The 18799-nt window shown below is 43.4% G+C and overlaps 1 protein-coding gene across 2 annotated transcripts in view; it reads right to left on the bottom strand.

Moving 5' to 3' along the window:
* Positions 1-18799, bottom strand: part of DPF3 (double PHD fingers 3) — a 190864-nt gene that overhangs the window by 86826 nt on the left and 85239 nt on the right. For both annotated transcript variants that reach the window (XR_013983600.1, XM_080997690.1), the window contains exons 2-3: positions 15051-15211; positions 4214-4321 (exon numbers count right to left, since the gene is read on the bottom strand). Coding sequence is in view for 1 of the 2 variants with exons in the window: in XM_080997690.1 (XP_080853816.1) it covers positions 4214-4321; positions 15051-15211 (269 nt within the window). In the remaining variant the exon portion in view is untranslated. The remainder of the gene's footprint in view (positions 1-4213; positions 4322-15050; positions 15212-18799) is intronic.

Genomic DNA, 18799 nt, shown 5'->3' with positions numbered 1-18799 from the left:
GCACTGTAAATCAATAGATATTCAATGGGTGCACGTGCACTTGAGACTTTAATAGGGCACAGGCATGCCGGAATATTGTGCAGTGGGCTGTGCAAAGGAATCACATTCAGTCCATGCCCCTCAGGACACAGTCTGCGTTCCACCACAGAGGCAGAGGGCTGGCTCATCATGCCCATCATGTTGCCTTTTGTGCTTTCCCACCTCTCTAAATTGGAGGTGGGAGAGCTGGGGCATTCCGAGTAAACGCATATCTGTAAACCTCTTTGAGGAAAGCACTCCAGAATTGGGAGGGGGCCACCACTGAGAAGGCCCTCTCTGTGGTAGGCATTTGCCTCACATTTTTTGATGAGTGCACCCAAAGGAGGTTCCCCACCAAAGGTCTTCAAGTATGGGTAGGTACATATGGAGGTAGGCCGTCTGTCAAATATCCTGGTCCTAAGCTCTAAGGAGCATTTAATGGTCAAAAGCAGACCAAGTTGCTTTCACATATGATTCCTCATAAATCCATTCTGCCTCATTCCCACGTTCATCTGCGGTTTTATTTTAAAAATTCATATTTAAATACAGACTGAAATAAAATATTTTGAAAGTGTTCCATGTCAAAATACACAATTTTAAAACATTTTGATATGCTTTTTGAGGTAAGAACTGTTGCAACATTCAAAGAAGCATACTGTAAAATCTGATGGATAGCTATGTTCCAATCTGCACATTACTCCAGAAACTGTGGATCTATGAGTTCATACTGGAGTACAAAAAAAAACCCAATTAATTCTTAAAGCATCCCCACTTGACCCAGGCCCAGAAGCAGACTGGAACCCATGTAGCTAGTTGATAGACTTCTTTTCCAAATACCTGGTTTGTTGCTGTTTTTTAGCCATCTAACTAAGGTGGAAATCCACACACACCTATCTGGGAATAACTCAGAGGAACTTCCTTCTGAGTAGATGTGTATAGGATTGAATTCTTAGTGGCTATCATCACACGTTCAGCGCCAAATCCAATAAGTGAAAGATGCATTACGTGGAGTGGTAACGCTATGTGAGGTTGCCTGGATTAGTTTTTCCTTTTGTGTCTGCCAATATGGGGTTGAGGGATAGTAGCAATGTTCAGCAAGCCATCTGTCTGGTCAAAGAAAAGGAGGCTTGGTTTGGTGTTCAGAGCTCTGGCATATATACTCAGATTGTGTCCTTGGCCAAGTCATCCACCCACAGAAGAGGCTGCCTGTCGTATCTTTGCAAGATTTACTGCTCTGGACTTGCCTGTTTCCAATCAAGAGGCAAGCCCAGATTAGTGACTCATGCAGAAACAAATCTTTATGGAGTCTTCTGAGGAGAAATAATTCTTGCTTTTACATACTCTCCACATAAACTTCTTCAGATGGAAAATTTGAATTTAAATTCAGAAGAACATATGCTTCAATTACTAAAAGTTTAGGAAACGCTCTCCTTGCATCTAAAAAGGGCTATGAATTGCAGATTAGCTGACTTTTCGGACCTGCAGCTAACACCTTTAATCTTGCAAAAGCTTGCAACGTCCTCTTGGAGAGTGAGGAGGGCAATAGGGAAACTCCCTTGGGACAATTCCTCCCCTCTGCTCCCCCCCCCCTCCAGCTTTGTGGATTCTCTGATATACTTTCCCACAAGGTTATCAAAAAAAAAGCTGAGCATGCTGCAGAAAATTTACTGTGGGTTGTTGTGGTATGCTACCACAATGTTCTTCTGACACATTCTCTCCTCCAAAAACCTTTCCTTGATTTTTCACAGATAACTATTTGTAATTCCTAAATACTTTATAGAACACAATGTGACTAAATCACTATTTCAAGTTGATACTGCGGATGAACTTAGACATTGTTTCTGCCATAATAAATAAATGTTTAATATGACTCTGTTGGGTTTTCTTTTCAGACAAGAATTAACATCACCAGACTCTTGATCATGTTATCTTACAGCATCAGAGTGAACAACCCTCCCAGGATAGTCAAAGGGCACTCGAAAACAGCTACTTAGCATTTGATCACAGTAGATAAAAGAGTCCATAATTACTGTTAAATGAGTACGTACAGACAGACACATAAATTAAATTGTGCGGTGCTGGACAATGACATTTGGTTTCAGAGAGATTTCCCATTTTCTACTGTATGGCTGGAGGGAGGAGTTGTGGAAACATGCTAATGTGAAAAAAGGCTTTTGGGTTTATTCATTAAATACTTTATTTTTTTGTGGCGGAGACATGACTAAGTCTTTGATATTTATGCTATACGTACAGTGTTGAGCATGCTATAGATAGATTAGATGTTAGGACTGCTAAACAGACTTTAGTTTGGTTTCCATTATTGACCATCTGGCTACTTTCTGTGATGAAGGCAAATGTGATTAAGCCAAATTAAGATCCAAATACGCCCAATTTTGCAATGGTTCAAACAGAGAAGACCTATTCTTTACCACTGGGTCTTCTCTCTCTGGTGAATAAAACTGAATCTGAACAAATGGGAACACACACACACACACCAGTTTAGTTCTATGTGGCTTGCAAAAGGGACTGGGGTCTTATTGTTTGCCCAGAAGAGGCTGCCACTTTTGTGGGATTTTATCAAGAGTAAATCCTGCAAGTAAATATACAGTTAGACATCCAGGTGCTCCTACTCTCCAAAACTGAACAGTATGAGAACACCCTCCTTCTCCTAGTGCTTTAACTGTCTTTGACTGCTAAGAATAAAGAAGCACAAGGATTCATCCCTTCTTCATTTCTTAATAGCTTGGCAATGAGGAGGAAATCAGAAAACAGCAAAGCTGGAAATATAAAGGAACGCAAACATACGCATTTATATTGTTTTATAAGTATTTGTTTGAAGCATTTTTATATCATTTACAAATGTCAACATTAGGACGGTACTTGTTCTCAGGTTTACAGTCTACATTCAAGAGCCAGTGTGGTGTAGTGGTTAAGAGCGGTAGTATTCTCGTAATCTGGGGAACCGGGTTCGTGTCTCCGCTCCTCCACATGCAGCTGCTGGGTGACCTTGGGCCAGTAACACTTCTCTGAAGTCTCTCAGCCCCACTCACCTCACAGAGTGTTTGTTGTGGGGGAGGAAGGGAAAGGAGAATGTTAGCCGCTTTGAGACTCCTTCAAGCGGGATATCAAATCCGAACTCTTCTTCTTCTTCTTCTTCTTCTTCTTCTTCTTCTAAGGTGTGTCACTGTCATGGATTGCCTTCAGTTCAGTGAAAACTACAGTTCTCATGATTCCTTGTGACACACCATGCATATAAGCACACACACACATTATTGAAGGATTTCCTACACATTGCATTGCAAGAGCTGCATGACTACTTTTTTCAGGTGGTTGTGATTAACTGTTGAACTATGTAGGAAACTACAACACACAAAATATTTTCCTATATGGAATTGCACCCACAGTTGTTTCACAGACAACCATGCTATGGCTGTAATGGATGAATGGAGCCTTAGCAAATATTTATTAGGATATGCCATCATGAGGCATAACACTCAGGAGATAACATTGCCCTCCCAAACGTCAAGTGTTAAAATTGAGAAAAACACTTGGCCCCAACATAAATACTGCAGTTCCCCATAGTATTATTATTATTATTATTATTATTATTATTATTATACCCCACCCATCTGGCTGGGTTTCCCCAGCCACTCTGGGCGGCTTCCAACAAAAGATTAAAAATACATTAAAACATCAGTCATTAAAAACTTCCCTAAACAGGGGTTGCCTTCAGATTCTTCTAGTTGTTTATTTCTTTGACATCTGATGGGAGGGCGTTCCACAGGGCAGGCGCCACTACTGAGAAGGCCCTCTGCCTGGTTCCCTGTAACTTTGCTTCTCGCAGTGAGGGAACCGCCAGAAGGCCCTCGGCACTGGACCTCAGTGTCTGGGCTGAACGATGGGGGTGCAGACACTCCTTCAGGTATACTGGGCCGAGTCCGTTTAGGGCTTTAAAGGTCAGCACCAACACTTTGAATTGTGCTTGGAAACGTACTGGGAGCCAATGTAGGTCTTTCAAGACTGGTATAAATTACAGGCGCACTTAAATTCAGAATGAATGGGTGTCTCCTTTTAAAAAACACAATGGATTTTAGCAAAATTCTCTGCTTGCAAACAGGAGAGAGGAAAGGAAAGTTCAAAAGCCCTGAGGTTGTGCCTGCCAGAGTCATGAAGTTACATCGAGAGGAGTACTTACCAGGTTTAATCTCCAGTAACTTCAGCCTGGAGTCTTCAGGAGGATGCAAACGTCTCTTTTTGCGCCAACAACGAGCAGGATACGTATAGAGCTGACCTGGTGCTAATCCTGAGGGTTAGAAGGAAACGAAAACAACAATTAAAACACACACACAATTTTGTTTCACTGTCAAATCATCATTAGCCTTGCTAGAATCTCAACGTTTCTTCACCTCTGGAATTATACTTCATTACATCTTGTCTTTGAAGGGTTTTTAGCACCTCTTCAAAATTATAGCCAACTTGAGCCTTGCAAAACTCCTTAGCATCTTTCCATAGCTGGATGTCACTGGATGTGGCAAGTGTAATGCTAGATACCAGGAGTGGTCCCAAAATCATGCGGCATATTAATCATGCTAGCGATGGGTCCACAGCATCCCTAACACCACTCAGCTGCACAATGATATGTATCCAGAACAGCTCATAGCAGTTACAGATAGGTAGCCGTGTTGGTCTGCCATAGTCAAAATAAAAAAAATTTCCTTCCAGTAGCACCTTTAAGACCAACTAAGTTAGTTCTTGGTATGAGCTTTCGTGTGCAAGCACACTTCTTCAGATACACAGGTGTATCTTCAGGTGTATCTGAAGAAGTGTGCTTGCACACGAAAGCTCATACCAAGAACTAACTTAGTTGGTCTTAAAGGTGCTACTGGAAGGAATTTTTTTTTATTTTAGCTCATAGCAGGTTGATTTACAGCATGCACATTTGGATGCAAATCTCATGTAGACACAGGGTATGTTCACATTACTGCCTTGGAGTGTAGTGATTTCCCCCCCTGGTGTGTTTCACAGCTCCCCCCGCCCCGCCACCTGTTCACATCAACATACCTTCCTTAGTGTTTGATTTGTTTTTTTGTGTGTGTACACACCAGGGAACATTGATAGGCAGAGATGTCTTTACCCTACACAAAGGTGCTCACACCTTGGCTAGAGATTAATTACGGACAGCTTAAGGACTGCAACTGATGTGAAGTTGCTTTGATAAACAATGCATCAAACAGTAGTATTTTATAACAACGTACAGCATACATAATGCATTTTGGATAACGCCTTGTGAACACTGATTAAAAACCCAGCACTGGAAAAGCAGTGAGTGTACAGCAAATGGGAGTGTGAACAAAGTCTAAGCTTGCTAAAGAAAGCTAGCAGAGTTTATCTCTGAGTAGGCATGAGAAGACAGTCTTCTTACTGTAAGATTTACTTGGGAGAACATTGGCAAGCAGCAGTTGCGACATGCTAAGTGGCACCAGAGGAGGCTTGCCTGGGGCACATGATGTCAAGATGGGCTCACGGATGTGAATTTCTGAAGTTTAATGCAGACACGGCTTAGGTTTTGTTTTCCTCTGCAGGAGAAACGAGTTTGTTGCTGCATTTTGCAGAATCCAGAGTTACAGCATGACAACTCAAAAAAAGAATCCCGACAAGTTTGTAGACTGCGCATTGAAAATCGGTTAGTTTGCTGCAAGTATGCCCAATAGGTATTAGAAATTCATAACAACCAAGAGAAAATGGTAATATGTAAAAAGGTAGCCTTTTAGCAAACTAACCTTGTGTACTGATCTAGAACGCTGTATACTAACAATACAGTAGTAGCAACAGTGTGACAAACAGTTCACAAAATTGGGGTGGCAAGAAAAAAATATGGCATTTAAAATAAATCAATGAAGAGACATAATATAGTATTATAATATAGTCTAGACTTTATGTTCTTCTGCTTTTGGCCGGTGCAAAAGACAAATGAGTCCTGCAGGGCATTGAAGAAGAACCTGTTAATTGTAGCATGAGCTGCAATAGGTAAAAGACTGCAAGAGCCGATAAGTACACATGGGTGGAGGTGCATGGGAGCAAAAACTAGGTTAACAAGGTAAGATTTAACGATTTTCCCCAAAAAGCATGGAACCTAGCAGGGTTCTGCGTTTGCTGAAACATCAAAGCACAAAAGCAGCTATCACGTGGGGGACAATTACTTTTTATAGCCCTTATTTAGACCAAGAGATACAGTAGCAAAATTGTAAGCCCACTCTAATTGGGCACCTTCTCAGTCTAATTCTCTTCTAAGCCTTTCTGTTTAAGCATGGCAATCTTAAGGTCAGAGACAGAACCCCCCAGGGAGCCTGAAAAGTGCTCCACTTGGACATTTCCATTTCTAATACCCTATTATTCATGTCCATTCATTTTCTCACTTAGAGGGTGAACTGCTTGGCTCATGGGCGTGGGCCATAGGAGCATCGCTGACAGGCACTGAAGAATGCTCTAGTGAATGTGGCTTTGATAATATGGTTGATGCTCTTGGGGGTCATAGTCCCAGCAGTAGATGAAAGGACAGAGCTGGTACTGGCGGGATTTTCTGGTTTTCCTTTCTTTCTTTTTGCAGGAGTTAGTTCTTAGATCTGTCTCTGTCGGGTGACCCACACAGGGCAAAATTTATAATTAAGCAAGAGGAAGCAGCTCTTTTGGCCTGAAGGCAACCTTTGCTTGCATCCTACCTTCGGGTATCATTTCAGAAAGGAGGAGTGGAACGAACCATGATGGGTTTTGATAGCACCTTTCACAATAAAGATTTCAGGGCAGACTTTACCAGATCATCACATTTAAATATTTCCAGCTTAAAATATTTAAGAGGCTGGGGGCAGGGGGTTGGAAAGCTATTTTCCTGGCATGCAAATAGTAATGCTGTAGTATCAAGCAAATTTTCCTGGTTCTAAAAATGTTGTCTCTGGAGTCTTTACCCAACTCAGCTCCGACTGTGAGGAGGGGGCTTAGGTTGATTTGCTTTAAAATGCAGGCCACACAAATTTCTCTTCCATTCCTACATGGCATCTCAGGTCAAAACCACATAGGATTTATATTTTAGCAGCAGAATGTTGAATTTAGCTTGGAAATAACCTGTATAATAAATCTTGCTACAACGTTGGCTGTTTCCGAGCACAATTCAAAGTGCTTGATCCAGATAAGACTGAAGAACTGTTAGTGGGTGATTCCCTAAACAGGATGGATGGGAGATTGCCTGCTGTTGATGGGGTTATACTCCCTCTGAAGGAGCGGGTACGCAGCTTGGGGTACATCAGGACCCTTTGCTGTCACCTGAGACTCAGGTGTCCTCTGTAGTGTGCAGTTGCCTTCCATCAGCTTTGGCTGGTGGCCCAGCTGCACCCCTATCTAGACAAGGCTAGCCTAACTTCTGTTATCTATGCTCTGGTAACCTCTAGGTTAGATTACTGCAATGTGTTAAACATAGGTCTGCCTCTGAAGATGGATCAGAAACTTCAGCGGGTGCAGAATTTGGCAAGATGGTTTGAGCATACAACACCGATCCTGGCCTGACTGCACTGGCTGCCAATTACTTTCCGGGCCCAATTCAAAGTGCTAGTTTTTGACCCATAAAGCTGTAAATGACTCAGGACCACAATACCTCAAGGACCGCCTCTCCCCATATGAACCAACCCAGACCATGTGATCACCATCTGAGGCTCTTCTTCATGTGCCTCCTCCATGAGAGGTCCAGAATGTGGCAACATAAGAAAGGGCCTTTTTTCTGCAGTGAAATGCTCATTTCCCATTTGTGGAATGCTCTTCCCAGGGATGCTCACCTGCCACCTTCATTACACATCATTAGGCGCCAGGCGAAAACATTCCTCTTCTCTCAGGCCTTTGGCTAATTAAACAACCTATATGGCTTTTTAAACTAGGAGAGGGGTTGTTTGTGGTTGTGTTACTTTTTTTGTTTTTATTCTGAAAATCACCCTGTATAAACCACCCTGTGATCCTCAGATGAAGGGTGGTATAAAGGTAAAGGTAAAGGGACCCCTGACCATTAGGTCCAGTTGTGACAGACTCTGGGATTGCAGCGCTCATCTCACTTTATTGGCCGAGGGAGCCGGCATACAGCTTCCGGGTCATGTGGCCAGCATGACTAAGCCACTTCTGGCGAACCAGAGCAGCGCACAGAAACACCGTTTACCTTACCGCCGGAGCGGTACCTATTGATCTACTTGCACTTTGACGTGCTTTCGAACTGCTAGGTTGGCAGGAGCAGGGACCAAGCAACAGGAGCTCATCCCGTCGCGGGGATTCGAACTGCCGACCTTCTGATTGGCAAGTCCTAGGCTCTGTGGTTTAACCCACAAGGCCACCCGCATCCCACGAAGGGTGGTATATAAATAAAATAAATAAATAAATAAATATCACCTATAAAGCCCTATATGGCTTAGGTCCAGGTGATCTGAAGAACCGTATTGTCCCATATGAACCTGTCTGGGCTCTGAAATCACTGGGGGATGAGCAGAGCTGCTCAGTAAAGCATAGGACTAGGCTCTTAGTTTTGCTGCCATTAGTGAGAAAGAAAAATTTTTTTTCGTGGCATTTAAGATCCTGGTACTTTCCTAGAACATTAGGCTATATAACAGAAACTCATACAAGAGTTTCTGTGGGAATATTAGATTCTATTATCCCAGAACGATTTCCTAACTGGGCATAGCCACCACACATGTATATACAGCCCACCACTGAATAAGATTTGACTGTACTGGCCAACTTTGCTTTAAAAAAAAAATCCCTTTCCATTCCCTGAGGAGAAGTCAGTGCTATATGATGCCACCATGAAGAATCAAATTTATTGAGAGAGGTTCACCACACACACCTGCACACAACTCTGTGGTGATCTCCCCACCATCATCAAGCTGCTGCAGACTGTGAATATTAGATAGCATGGCTGTCAAGGTTGCTAAATGTGAAATAGTTGCAAAAACACACATAAAATATTGTGGAGATTATTTCAGCATGTTGGATGCTGCCGGTGGTGATTCACAATTAATGTGACCATGCTAAATAGCTGCAATGTGAAAGAATGACCCAGATATGGGAACCAAGCAAAACAAACGGAACTATTGGCAAGTTTCTAAAGAAATATGTATTTTCCAATATGGACAATGATAACGAGCGTAATGATTTTTTTAACCCTTAATAAATCTCTCTCTCTCTCTCTCTCTCTCTCTCTTTCTCTCTCTCTCCCTCAAAAGTTCACCATAAGCAAATGGAGACAGGGGTGTCAAATTTTGCAAATCTAACTGTAGCTTTCATTCTGAAGCATTTACACTTCCTGACAAGAGAGGTTTGCATGCAATTAGGCTGGCCCACCCTTCCTCCTCTCAAGGCTGACAAACTCTGGAGTGATTCACAAACAGGTTAGAAATCGTAGCCTCTCTGGAATCAACTGTATCAAGCTACTGCAAGTGAGCTTTAAACTTCTACCCTAGGGTAAGGAGGCTATTTAATAAATCATAAGAATAATAAAAAAATATTTTGTTCTCCATCTGGGGATTCTTCAAAGGTGAGGAACTCCACCAACTGTATGTCCTCTCTGGTCTGCACAGGCTTAAAAAAAAAATCTAAGAACATTTCTATAAGAAAGGAAATGGGCTGCGGTGAACTGAACTACACTGGTTTCCCTTGAATTCTAGGAAGAGAAGCGTTTGCGGAACATGGTCTTCAGGTCCACCATCAGAGGCATCTTGTGCTCCCATCTGGTGGGTGGGAACTAAGCTGCTAGGAGTTCTGCCCCATATTTATCAACCTGTGCTTTGTCACAAATTTCCTTGTATTATTGGGACAATAGTCAGTAACTGACCCAGTTCATATGCTCCTTGCCAGCAACACGACACATTATAATTATTCAACCATGGGCCCCTTCTGTAATGTTTTGTGGACATGGTTTAAAAACAAAAAACTGGAGAACCACAGTTGACTATGTTCCCTTGGTATGTTTACCACATAGTTACAGAAGACATTCAGACTCTACAGAAAATATGTGGTCAACCCACAGAGGAAATGCAAGGACTCGCCTTTTTGCTATGACTTCTGAAGGGCCCTATCACAGCTTTGAGAATATTCACTTAAGCCCATAAGCATGAACAGAAAGTTTGTTGAGGGGGGAGGCGGGAATCCCACTTTATATCATCTAAAAATTGTATGAAAAGAGAGCTCAAGAATGCTATGCTATTTTAAACTGCATTAAGTCCTAGGGCTCTTCCAGACTACTTTAATTGCAGGGATTACAAATGTTGTTTCTTCATCACAACTATATTCCTAAATTGAGTTCAGAAGTGTTTGCGGGCGAGAGAGAAATCCCTACCATTCCCCTGGGGAGTTTCTATGAATTCATAGCTGAATGACTCAACAACCCACTGTGGCAAAGAAGGAGCAAGGGAAGAATGCACTTGCCACCTAGATGCACCATTAGATGATGCTGTGCTTGACTGGGAGAGCAGTAGTGTACAGACCTGCATGTGAGATTTTGGAGGAAACTCAAGCCTTTTTTCAGGAACCAACCAAAAGTGATCCAGAAGTTCTTAACAATAGCAGCAAAACTTCCCCACTGTGCTTCCTTCCAAGTAAATTCACCCTCCCTCTCTGGGTATTTGTAGAGTGGGGGTAGACACTTACCAGAATCCATGTGATATCTATGCATTTACGCAGTGGGGCAAATAGCAGCTACAATGCAATGTCACACCAAGTTTTACCACTGGGCTGATAAATTAAGACCTGCACCACTTTACACTGCAACTAGCAGACCACATTACTAAGAGCTCCCCAGACAATTTTAAAATATATATATATTTATATATAACTTAGAAAACTAGCATGTAGCCAAGGCTCATCTTTGACATCTAGTTTTCAATGGGCAGTGGTTTTTATTTGTGTGTTTGGAAGAGTATTCAGTCATGTAAGCCAGCACTTGCAGCCTGAAGTGGTACAGGCCAAAAAACATGCTTACCATCTCATTGAAAACACGGTCGCAGTACCTCTGAATATATAGAAAAGGTGAGATGTTAACAAAGAGGACACAGCACCAAGTCAGATCCACCAACTTTTCACAGTACAGTGGTGCCTCGGTTTACAAACTTAATCCATTCTGGAAGTCCCTTCTTAAACCGAAACCGTTCTTAAACCGAGGCGCACTTTCCCTAATGAGGCCTCCCACCGCTGGTGCCCTTCCACCGTTCGGATTCTGTTCTTAGACCGAGGTCAAGTTCTCAAACTGAGACACTATTTCCGGTTTTGCAGAGTTTGCAAACTGAATCCTTCTTAAACAGGACTGTTCTTAAACCGAAGTAACGCTGTATAGATAGATTCTGCAAAAATATTTTTGTGTAGGTATACAGTGGTACCTTGGTTCTCGAACTTAATTCATTCCCAGAGTCCGTTTGACTCCTGAAACCATTCAAAAACCAAGCCGCGGCTGCCGATTGGCTGCAGGAGCTTCCAACGGAAGCCACGTTGGATGTTCGCCTTCCAAAAAAAGTTCGCAAACCGGTTTGCAACGTTCAGGAGCCGATTTGTTCTGGAGCCAAGCCGTTCGGGAAACAAGGTACCACTGTACCCTTAATGGCATCTTCAGAGAGTGGAACTCTTCACACTACTGCGATAGATATGGGGAAATGACATTCCCTACATACCTTCCTCCTGCAGAATAATTAAGACAGAGGAATGCAGTCCTTTATTCAATCTGACAACTACAGGGTCACAAGTAATGTCAAGGCAGCTACTTTTAAAATATAAGTTAATTTACCCTGCTTTTGTTCCATATGACCTACTTGTTTTATTAAATACTAAGAAAATGTTGATAGTGGCAACAGTGGCTAATTCCAGAGATGAATGGAAGCTCGTACTCATAGCCACCACTTGCTCGAGAGCAGCCTTCCCCAGGCTGGTACCCTCCAGAGGTTTTGGACTATAACTCCCATGAGTCCCAGCTAGCATGCTGGTTACAACTCATCTGGTGGGGCGCTGCCACTGCTCTGTCCTACCCCATTTGCCACAACAAAACACCCATAGGGCACTTGGCTGGAGAAGTCAGCTCTAGGGAAAACATTTGTTTAGGACTGGCCTCTGAGTGCCACCTGTGACTGAAGGAACACCAAGCACTCTTTAGAGGAAGCATATACGTTTCAGGCGATGTGGAAACCTACAGCTGATTCATTCACTATGAGCTTTCCCACTTGATTAGCTCAAAGTGACACATGAAGTGGAATGAAATGGGCAAAAAGGCATTGCAAAGTTTCTCCCTCCACCTCTTCTCTCTTCTACAGGGTTGTGAGATCAAAAGTTCAGAAATACCTGTCACTGCAGAGACGCAGTTTCAGTTCTCTTCAGTGTTGTATTGCATCTAAAACCCGAAATAAGGGGCCCATATTAAGTGCTATAAGGATATCACTCCGGAACAAAGACAACATCCCTTGTGAAAAGACCGGCTGTCTTTAAAATAAGGGGCATTTGGCAATCTCCCTCTCACTTTGAAAGTGCCATTTATATAGCTTTGCACCACGGAGAGTTACATTCTTCTACAACATTATCCATCAACAAAGAATTAGGTCACTCAAACTGAGAGTGGCTGTCTTTTTAAGGTTGGGGAGGCAAAAGTTCCCTGGTCGGAACAGCAGCAGCAACTGGCAGCTTAAAAGCATTGATCTAGATGAGAAGAATAATGGCAATTGGGGGGGGGCGGGGAACGCAGATGCAGCACATGTTAAAGTAGGGTGCCAGGATACTTACCAGCCCACTTGGGGCAAGCAGCAATTGTTCCAGTTAATGTAAATAGACATGGCTGCAATCATGCATTGTGGGGTGGGCTTTTTTTGTTTTGTTTCTGTAGCTGAACACCTTATACTTAACATCCTGAGAAAAAAATGGAAGGGGGGGGAAGGGGGGAGAGAAACAACCCCTCAATCGCCTGTCCCTGTTTCATACCGGGCATAAAGCTTTCAAACTCAAAAAGCTGATTGGGCAGATAACCCCTAGCAGCTACAGTAGAAAGAGGCACAACAGGGATGGGAAATGCCCTACATAAAAATCTGCTTTTCCTTTCCTAATTGACGAGACTGTATGCTAACAAGCAGTCCTACTACACAATCTTGCTAATCTGAAGTAACCTTGTGTTATCTTCAAAAACAGAGTCTACTGAATTTGGAACAGGAAAGGGATGTGTTGAGCCTAGCCACTGCAATATAATTTCCCAAAAGAAGTATGGTGTTCTTTTTTCAATTCTTCTGCAAACAGAAGTTTAGAAGGCAAGTCCAGGAAGACAGTCTTGCAAAGATCTCCCCAGTTTTGACATGGGCACCACATACGTGAGAATGCATGCATGGTGGTTGTTTTTTTTTATCTTCTTTGTTCTCCAGAGTTGCCCCACAATTCAGTGCCTTATAGGGCAACCACAGAAGGTTCTAACCATCTGATTATAAAGGAAATAGCGGGACCCGCAATGAGTTATGTTGTTTATCTCATTAGTGTAGAAGAGTCATAACTCAAAGCTAAAGTGAAAGGTTGCCGGGGGGGGGGGGGGAGAGGGGGAAGAGAGGAAAGGAGTTATGTGCAGTACTGTGTGAAATTAACCCTCAACTGTTTGCCATGAGATACAACATTTATTAAGAGAACTGTACGAAAGTAAGGTGATGCAACAAAGGAATGATTTCCCCCCCTGTAGGATAATGAATATATTTCAAGTATATATGCTAAAGAGCAGAATGAATGGGAAAGAATTGTTCACTGGGCACAGTGCTATTCAGAAGGACAGTGCGTAACACCTGAAGAAACCAATACCCAGAGCCAATCTGTGCATTCAGGTCCCTGGGACTGCGCCACTTCAGAGTGCAAGTAGCAAGAGGCTGTTTAGTAAAATTATTATAGTAGTAAATTTTATTTAGTAAAATTTGTATAGTAGAAAGAAAGCCGGGTTACAACCCTACTCTTCGGCACCTTAGCTTTCTTCAATATGGAGTGCAGTCCCCCAGGACTCTATCCCATACTTTTTCTGAACCTGCAGCAGTGGCTGGTGCCCACTGGAACTAGTAGTTGAGGACTGGGCAGTCAGCAGTAAGTGGAGCCAATGGCTGGATGAGTTCTGCAAGGCTGCGCAAGTGCAGCTCGCAACTTTCTCCCACTCTGAAACAGCTGGTTTCGATTTTTAAAATGGAGGGGTGTATCAAGAATTCTATGTAAGGTCTAGTTTGATCCTTGCGTTACTATTAATATGTTAAACTTTTATGGTATGTGCAAGAAGGGAACAAGGCACTCCCTATCGCTTTCTGAAACGGGCAATGGTAAAGTCACTTTAAAATTGCAAGCACGCCACTAATGCATTTTACCTTCTGAGAAATAAGGTTCATTATTCTCAAGTGTATCAGTAACAACGTACGGATGCCTTTCCCTCGCAACTCTTACTTAAAACCATTTCCCATTCACCTTCCATTGCACTTATGCAATGAAGATCAATAGAAATAAAGGGGCTGAGATGATGCTGCATCCAAAGGAAACAACATGTCAAGCAATCCTCTCTTGTGACAGTGAATGGGGGCGAAGGAATAATTAGGGCTTCCTCAGTGGAGGCTGGTCTAGTAAGGGAAATGGGACAGTGCCCCACCAACCTCAGCCAGCCCCCTCCTGCCCCCCAGCCTTCTTAGTTACAGATAGTCCAGGAGGTAGACCTGCCTGTCATCTTCCTCCTCCTTAGTCTCAACTTTGCATTTGTAGAACCCAACAGGGGGGAGAATGGAGACCAAACAGGCATTAGCTGGCTCTGCCTGTCATTGGTTGTGGCTCCACCAGCTGTTGGGCTCCCTGCCTTCTGCCCCACCAGTCCCAATAAGCACCAGTCTCCACTGGGTTTACTCATCTTCTGTGGTTAACAAAAGGAATCCCTTTCAAGCATATCCTTTCAGGCAGGCCCTCCTGCGTGTGGCTTCTCAAAGTTCCTGGTAGCAGAACTCTGTGCGTCCTCCATGCCACTGATGAACAATGTGTACCTGGTCCCCGGTGCCTCTTTTCCATCCAGATGTAACAGTTATTCTGAGCTACACCTGTCTGCGAGTCCAGGAAAGGAAGACGGACGCTGCGTTCGGCACATAGCCGGGAATTGTAGCTGCGACAGTGTTCAATGGCTTCTTTGTAGAACTGGTCCCCAAGTCTGCAGAGGAGGAGGAAGAAGCAGAGGATGAAGCAGTGGACATCCACCTCCCCCGGGATCAAAACAAAACAAAGAGGGGAAGGGGCATATAAACGTGTTAGGCAAAGATCAGTGCAATTACAGGATAATGAAATTACTGAAAAGCATTGAAAGCATACAATTAATTGAAGTTCTCCACACCTTCCCACCCCTCACAGGCCTATTATTCACAAAGGGAGGAAGCTAGTGAGGCCCTAACTTTTAAGAAGGGAGCGGATTGGTGGCTTTTTGTGGGTACACTTTGCAACATGACATTGACACAATAATAGTGTGTTAGTTGTGGATTTACACTGGGCTGTCCACGCATCATTCTGTTCTAGTAGTTGTTTGGTGGTGTGTCTCCAATATTCCCACATTATTGCCATCTGGACAGGGACTCTTATGCTATAGGGCAACAGAAGCAGGACCAAAAAAACGCCAGCAATATTTGTGGTATAAACAGTTATTGGATTTCAGCAGGCAACTAAGCCACATGCACTGACTGGACTGATAAAGCAGTATGTCTGCCCCAAACTTTTTGCAGGTGGGAGCGGGAACCAAAGCAAGATCATGTACAAAAGCCCAAATACCATCATGAGTACAAATAACCATGAATGCACAAGAAAAGGGACATCTGGAGAGGCCCACAGTTTCAAACATGACTGGATTTTCAGTTCCAACATGAACTGAGAATGCACCTAAAAACCTCTGCAACGTTAACAGAAACTCTGGGGGTCAACACTGCAGTTGCAGAAACAGTAGGCCGTGCTATGACAAGAGCCAGCACGAGAAACACACATGTTTTTCAAAAGCATGCAAGTTGGAGGTAGGCAGGTTGTCCTAATTTTAAAATGAAAAAATAATTGAGTTTAAAGCAGCATGTCTGATTCACTATTATGCCTTATTCTTGTAACAACTTTCACCTGACAGGCAATTATGTAGTTTAACAGGAAGCAAGTATACTTGCTAATGCGCTCTCATGCGCACTGAAATGGGCATCAAACGGCAAGCAAAACAGCATGTAATTTGCACTAATGGCTGTCTCAGAGAGTTATTCTCCTAGAGTTATTAGCTGAGATCCTAAACATGGATTGATCCATGGATTGTGAACGCAATGGGAATTCCCTCTGAATGAACACAGTTAGCATTGGTCTGGGTGTATCTCCAGATCAAAATCTGTTTTTCTGAGACTATGGAAAACCCATCCCTGCTTAGGGCAGTTGTGTTTTGATGGATGTGTGGTGAGAACAAGATGATTTGTGCAATTTATTAGTTACAGTCAGGATGTTTACCATCCTTGCCAGTTTCAGACCGGAACTAGTATCCTTGTTAAGCACTGTGGTGAGGTTTTGGCCTAATTGTTAAAGGACTAGATATGGAGAGGGGCTGTAGAGCATTCTTCTCCCACCCTCCAAAAATGAATTGTACAGCATTCTGATAATTAAAAAGTAAATAAAGCACAACATGGGAGAGAGGAAAATAGCTGCACAGAAAGGGAATAAAAGAACGACAGAATGCAGCTTTGAGGAGGGCTGAGCTGCTCTGATTCACTGCCCAAAAGGGACACAAGATCCTGCGGTTACAAGCCCCTTGGGAGGCTATAAAGATCCTAGCCAGCAGGCATCTCCACCACTGCTCAGCGCTTCTCATCTACTTGACTGCCTCACCCTCCCTTTGCCTTCCTCACCAATGAAGCTTAAGAGAACGGGACAGGGTGTGGGGGCATATCCTGGTTGCTAAGCAACCACTGGACTGGACATATGTACCTCCCCCTGCACCACACACACACACACACACACACACACACACACCGTGCTTCCCACTGCCAAGAAATCTGACAGACTGAGCAACTAGATAGCAGGAAGGTTGAGAGATGGAACGAGAGAGAGAGTGAGACAGATGAACTGGGGAGGTGGAGGTGATAGCATGCCCTCCAACATGTCTCCGATGAAAACAGTGATGTCCTATTCCATAACAACAAAACAACAACAACAACAACAACAACAACAACAACAACAACAACAACAACAACAATTTTATTATTTATACCCCAACCATCTGACTGGGTTGCCCCAGCCACTCTGGGTGACTTCCAACATATGTTAACACATAATAAAACATTACTTCTATTCACAGAGTCTCCTAGAGGACATCCTACAACATTTCTCCAATGAAATAAGGATGTCCCAAAGAAAACAGGGACATTCCAGGATCCAATCAAAAACCAGGACAGCTTCCGTAAATCCGGGACTGTCCCTGGAAAATAGGGACACTTGGAGGGTCTGTGATAATATGAGGAAGTTTGGTCCAAGGAAAAGAGTGTGGGGTGTGAGGCTTGGGGAAAATTTGGCAATTACATATATAGCCATGTCTGGGTAAGTCCATGTTCCCATGCTAAACTGTGTGGTCCTCCTCCAGTAGTCAGCTGCATAGCAACATATGGCATTTTATCAGAAAGCTTATATGCGGGGTGGTGTAACAACAACCCTAATCTGCTTAATAACAGGAGAAGGGCATAAATAGGCCACAGTAGCTGTTAAAAGGTGCACCCACAGAGAGAGAACCTTGTTCTCTTTTATTTCTTCCCTCGCTCTAGACTAAATTAAACCCACCGCTTTTCTTGTGGCCTGGTTCCTTCAGCAGCTGCACGGCAGATAAGAAGTTTAACCGCTGCGGCTTTTCCTGGCACCGGAGCAAAGCAGCGGGAAAGACTCAGGCGAGAGTTTATATTTACGGCTGAATTTGCCCGCCGTGCAAGCGTAAAAAGGCGCAAGAGTCTCGCCAGGGGAGAAAGAAAAAGGTAGCAGATATTTATTAGGATTCTCCAGTAGCCTGAAGGATATGGGAATGTGGGATGAGGAGGGGTGGAACCAGTACCAGCGGAGACATTTCCCTGAGGGACTGCAGGGGGCGGAGGTCTGTATGGCACCAGGAAGAGAGGGGTTGTGGCTGTGGATATGCAATCTGCAGAGAGATGCCAGCCTACTGAGAAAGCTCTTTACACAGAAGTCCCAGGGCGGCTGTCTAGACCCCTGTTTTCAATTAGAAAGTGCACAAACCCAACCTGAAGTCTCACTAGAAAGAAATGAAGCTGATTAAAACTGGGTGACACGCACATTTGTTTTATCAGACACACTCACAAAGGAACTAATCAACAATTTAACAGCACAGCGTCAAATTTCTGTGACTGTGAAAATTGGGATGCAGAGAGAGAGAGAGAGAGAGAGAGAGAGAGAGAGGAGAATTTAAGAGAAAAGAGAGCATGCTGAATGAAAACAAACTATCACCCGTTGCTCAAGTTCTGTGTGTACCAAAAATTCCTCCCAAGAATGAAATATGAGCAGTGCCCATCACTTTGTATTAACAGAAACTAGGGAACAATAAACGACAGTAGCCTTTGCCAAGCTGGTGCCCTCCAGATGTTTTGGGACTAAAAAAAAGTCATGCTTGCTGGGGTTGATAGAAGTATTAGGCTTAAACATCTGCAGGGCACCAGGCTGGCAAAAGTTGAACTATTGCTACCCATATAAGAATCCCTGCTGCTCACCACTTTAGTTGCAAGGCTAAAAA

The sequence above is a fragment of the Podarcis pityusensis genome (genome assembly GCF_964106645.2).
Source record: "Podarcis pityusensis genome assembly, chromosome: 1".
In the NCBI taxonomy this organism is placed as follows: Eukaryota; Metazoa; Chordata; class Lepidosauria; order Squamata; family Lacertidae; genus Podarcis; species Podarcis pityusensis.
The sequence above is the reverse complement of the archived record's forward strand: the minus strand, read 5'-3'. Positions and strand labels throughout refer to the sequence as shown.